This window comes from Olea europaea, unplaced genomic scaffold (assembly GCF_002742605.1).
Source record: "Olea europaea var. sylvestris unplaced genomic scaffold, O_europaea_v1 scaffold74, whole genome shotgun sequence".
Taxonomy (NCBI): Eukaryota; Viridiplantae; Streptophyta; class Magnoliopsida; order Lamiales; family Oleaceae; genus Olea; species Olea europaea.
Window position 1 is genome coordinate 673453 of NW_019265805.1, and position 5069 is coordinate 678521.

Sequence of the window (5069 nt, forward strand, 5' to 3'; positions counted from 1 at the left end):
TTTTTTTTTTTTTTTGACTGATGTTGAGGTGGCATACATCCAACCCTGTATGAGTAGTTTAATTCTAATTTGGGACCGAAGAAAAAGGAAAGCAAGTATATTTTTATGAGATGAAGAGAGTATAATTTTTCCTCAATGATACTTTTTAATTCTTACTATCAATTTGCCTATGTACTCCTAGTTGCTGTAATAAGCAAGCATAAATCTGGGTATTAGACACCATAAAGCAACTGAGAAGCTAATAACACTGAGAATGCCCTTGAAAGAACAATGAAAATTAATCTCTCCATCTATGTGGCCTATGCCTCGTCGTGATGATTCATGTGCTTCTGTTTGGCCACTTCGCCATTTGTAGTACTATCTTGTACATATAGACAATATTGATATAGAACAAGAGGCAGTCGAGTAATTTTTAGTGAATGAACCATCAAAATTCCAAATGCAAATAACAATGGTGGTTAAACATCAAAAGGATATAACTTTTTATTCAGATGTAGTGCTGTGGACAAGGTATTGTGAATAAGCTTGCTACTGAATTTTTGTCTACCAGATTTGGGATCTATGACAGTGTTTTTATTCGTACTAGGTTTAAAGGAAAGATGATTCCCGTTCGAAATCGTTGCTGTCTAGCTCCTCTAATTGAGTTCTCTTCAATAGAGGAGAAATGATGAAGGCGTGTGATTAAAGATGCAACAAAAATATGCCACACTTCCATTAGGATTAATAATAAGAAAAAGCATAACATTTATTTTCATAGAATTACTGGTATCTGATTTATTTTCCTATCATAATATTAGGCTAAACTTTTGATTAGTTTGGTAGCTCTCTGTTCTTAATAGGAATTTTTATGTATAAATGGTGTAGGATTTTTCAATTATTTAGACATTGAAATTTCCCTTTTCAAAATCTTTCTTTCTTCCCTCTTCCTCTTTTATCTCTTTTTAATTTTTGGCGCAATTTTTCCAAGGTTTCTTCTTAGAAGTAATTTCTTTTCAGACTTTTTTGTATTGGGATTGAAAGCTTGTAAGAGGCCACATTAAACTTCTCTATTTTATAAAATTCAGAATGATTCATGGAAAAATCTTGGGAGAAAATTTTAAACTCTGTTTGGGTGATGTTAGATTTCTCAAATTTGTCCCATTGTTTTGCCCTCTAAACCGGAAGAGTTTTTTCCATGTAAATCTTGTGTCTATGGTTTTTTCTTCTTGTGTTTCTTATTCGTCTGATTACATTTGAGTTGGATAATATGCTTTTGGTCATTAAAAAAAATCTCTAGGCATTTCCTGGATCAGATAATTTTTCTATGCATGTACTGGATTCTTTGATTCATGTATTTTTGTTATTAAGGCCTTGAAGTTAACGTTACTGATGGTTCAAGAAGTGCAAGATATGATTTCTTAGAAATTTTGGTCGAAAAGTGTCTAGATAGTTTTGATAGCCATTACGCATAAGTCGAAGTAGTCTTTCTGAGTTTACATAGCTAGTTTCGGTTATAAATTAGGGAACAAGTTAACTTTCTCCTATACAAAACATGTTGGAATGTCAAAAATACAGCCACAATTTTTAAGCAAACTCCCTATTCATTAGATAGAGAAGATTACCAAGATTATACTCCTTTGAGAATTGGAGGATTTTTGATTGGGTGGTAGAATTGCAATCATTTTTGATTTTATATTCTATGCAAAACCCTGTACCTTAATGATAGCAGAATTCTGTTTCTAGGAATGTTTTATCAATTCCTTTGGATCTGTTGCAAATTCCAATTTAAGAAATAGTTGGACGCTTTAATTAATTCAAGAATATTGTTATCATCACCAATGTTATGCATATGTGTGCAATTGGGAGAATTGAATGAATCAAGAGTTCTGCTTTCTAACAGCCTCAGACCTTGGAGTTGAACGACTTAATCGAACACAATATTGAATAATAATTCTAATATATATTTTTTTGCTTGCACTATTACACAAGGGTTTTTGTTCATGTGAACTGTTCAAGACATTTTACAAAATGGTTGACAAAGTTTTTCTGTCATGTACAGGGTTGCACGCATGTTACATCATCATTCCAAGATTATTTTGTGGACCGAGGGAAGGTTATTTTTTCACTTGTCCAGGCTGTTGGTATGTATATTATTATCTCTTGTCATTTATAGTTCTTCTCGATTCATGAAAATATGCACATTTTTCTAGCACACAAATGGTAGCCCTTTAAAACTGTCATTCCTTTTGGCTTTAAGTTACATCTATTGAAGACATGGTAGACTATTGGATTCATTTCAAATTTTCATAACAATTAGACATCTCCAGAAGTTAAGAAAGTATGAATTATGTAATTATCGACTTTCTAGAATTAAAATATATCTATAATGACATTGATTGGCAGTATCATATTTCACTGAAGTAAACTAAGAAGTGAATTTCAGTCACACTTGAAGAGAATAATGTAAGAGTATGATGATTAAAGATTGGGAGTCAGGATCAAACAGTCACTACTAGTAACGTAACATAAAGTTTATTGACATATTCCCAACTCTTTGTACTTCTACCAAAGCAACATAAATTTGACCAGTAGCTAAATTTCCATATATCTTTAAGCTCGTTGCTATTATTATTATCCATCTTGTTGCCAGTGTTACAATCTTTATCCCAACTAGGAACTACTAAATAATTTCAATTGTATTTTCTTTGTGTGTCAAATTTGTACTTATAATGGTAGTTGAAAGGTTTAACCGCATGGTCTTAATGTGCATGGTCTTTTGAGAAATACTTTCAGATCCACATAGCTTGATTTGGAATCTGCAAATCTTTTGGTGGACATGGAAAAGAGAAAAAGAAATTGAGTTTAGTATTACTTCAAAAGAAAGGTTCTGATCACTTTTAAGTTCATCCGTCAGAGGTCCAATTAACATTTTAATCAAGAAACTCCCGAGGGATTGAGGATTTAATATTAATGGCCTCCAAATCTGATTCCTGTTTTGACATTAGAATCATACTCACCATTTTCAAAAGGAATAAATAATGGGTTAAAAACTTAAGTCAATTGTCTCTGATATAAATTTATGCCGACACACAAAGGCATTGCAAATTTCTTGATTACAATATTTGTAGCCTATCTGGCGGCGTGATTTGTGCATTAGCTAACTGAGCATTAAGTTGAGAGTATATTTTCTTGAATTTCTTAATATCAATGAGAGATAATTATCTGCTTATTATTTTGAATCACCTAGATGTCTACCTACTGGGGACTGTGATGCTGGTTTTTGGCATGGGTCTTTATGAGCTCTTCATTAGCAATCTTGATAAAGCGAAATTGATTTCAGAGGGACCAGAAACACAGAGATCAAATTTGTTTGGATTATTCACTCTAAAGGTTTGTTTGAAACTTTTCTAAATTTCTGTAACATGTTTCCTTCTTTTAGACTTTTTATTACGTGCAAGGTCTTCAAAACTTCCTTTTCATTTTAAGGAATTGGTTAATCATCCAATAACAAATAAGAGTTGTGGATAGTGTATGGGATGAACAATACCGAACATCACTTTCTAAGGATGAACTTATCTTTAGGTTTATATTTGACGTTATCGTAGTATAATATTCATGGACATTGTCTCATCTGACAATTTTGTTTTCCATTTGTAAATGTAACCTGAAAAATTAGTATTATGCAAATAAACTAAATAAACCAAGCAGCAGACCAAGATAAGATAAATGTTTCCATCATAATATAAATCTTGTTTGTCAATATGCACAGGAAAGAAGCGAAATTCAATTACCTTGTCCAATCTCACTAGCGTAAATGCTGTTGATTTTCTTGTTTAACAGTTCTTTTTAAACTTTTACTTGTCATGCATCTTTATCAGCCATTCTTACCGAATATCATATCTTCTCTGAATCAGGAACGACCAAGGTGGTTGGAAATAAAAACTGTCAACGAGCTGAAAACTAAACTTGGCCACGTTATAGTGATGCTGCTTCTTATTGGTTTGTTTGAAAAGAGCAAGAAAGCAGTTATACAGTCCCCTCTAGATCTGCTTTGTTTCTCTGCGTCGGTGTTACTTTCCTCGGGCTGCCTGTTTCTACTCTCAAAACTCAACGAAGGAAGATAAATCTTTTGCATGAAGCTTTGGTAGTACCTTGCGCATTGGCTATTCCTAACAATGGACGAGATATCAGTTAGCACTGGACAACACTGTACATCATGATGGCTTGTATATTAGTATATATTTGTGCTGATTTTAGTATATCTCAGCTGATCAAATTATATCAGAGTTAATCGGTCTTTCATTTACTCCACGAAACTCTATGGCATGTTGGATATGCTATATTAAGCAATATTGGCACTAAGCGATTAAAATTTTGTTCACTATATTGTACACTATTATCCAATACCAGCATATTTTCAGTGGGTAGTTTGTATTTTCTGAACCTGGAAGTTGCATTGCACGAATCTTTTATCTTTATGATCATTATGAATGTGTTCAAATTGAGGTAAGGGGACATTTGCCTAATCAAAAATTTTAGTTTCACAGGAAGATGCTGAGTTACAGGCGGGTGAAAAAGGTTTTGTTAAAATTTTGACATTGGTGCTTGAGTGAGAAGTCAGCATCAGGTTAGCGACAGTAAGTAATGCTTTCGTTCGTAAAGTTACAAGATTTGGTACGCAACACTTCACCCACAATCTCTCATCCTCTATAAGTAAAATCCTTTGAAAGTCCATTATGCGTCCCATATCACTTGTTCATTGAGCATTGCTTCAAAACTCTTGCAAAACATCTTTATAATCATTCAAAGCCATAGTTCGTTGTAGAGAGGGAAAATTCTATTCAAAGTTCGCTGAAACTTGTGGTTTAAAGTGCTTCTACCACAAGTTGAATTTGTTGTATCTTGGGAGCCAAGTTCCGTGCACCGTTATCACCGTTGCAGAACAATTGTATATTTTATGTATACACTCCTATCACACTCGCTTATCTTAAATTCGTTTAACAACATTGTTTTGGTACAATTGTTTAGGAGCTTGTTTTAATTTATATAAGGATTTAACAAGTTTACAAACGTTTTGTTTGTGATTAAGA

At 33.1% G+C, this 5069-nt stretch overlaps 1 protein-coding gene across 1 annotated transcript; it reads left to right on the forward strand.

The window, feature by feature from the left end:
• Nucleotides 1–687: 687 nt before the first annotated feature.
• On the forward strand, nt 688–4422 carry LOC111391013. The gene is made up of 5 exons (XM_023016147.1): nt 688–765; nt 1277–1330; nt 1943–2120; nt 3227–3369; nt 3894–4422. The coding sequence occupies exons 1-5, from the start codon at nt 688–690 to the stop codon at nt 4101–4103; spliced, it is 663 nt and encodes a 220-aa protein (XP_022871915.1). The 3' UTR covers nt 4104–4422.
• Nucleotides 4423–5069: the final 647 nt, after the last annotated feature.

Bases quoted from the DNA above. Each gene is read 5' to 3' on its own strand.
- LOC111391013 (XM_023016147.1), top strand. From the start codon at position 688: ATGCAACAAAAATATGCCACACTTCCATTAGGATTAATAATAAGAAAA. The intron at 766-1,276 runs GTATCTGATTTA...AAAAATCTCTAG, and splicing joins TTATTTTCATAGAATTACTG to GCATTTCCTGGATCAGATAA. The intron at 3,370-3,893 runs GTTTGTTTGAAA...TCTCTGAATCAG, and splicing joins TTGGATTATTCACTCTAAAG to GAACGACCAAGGTGGTTGGA.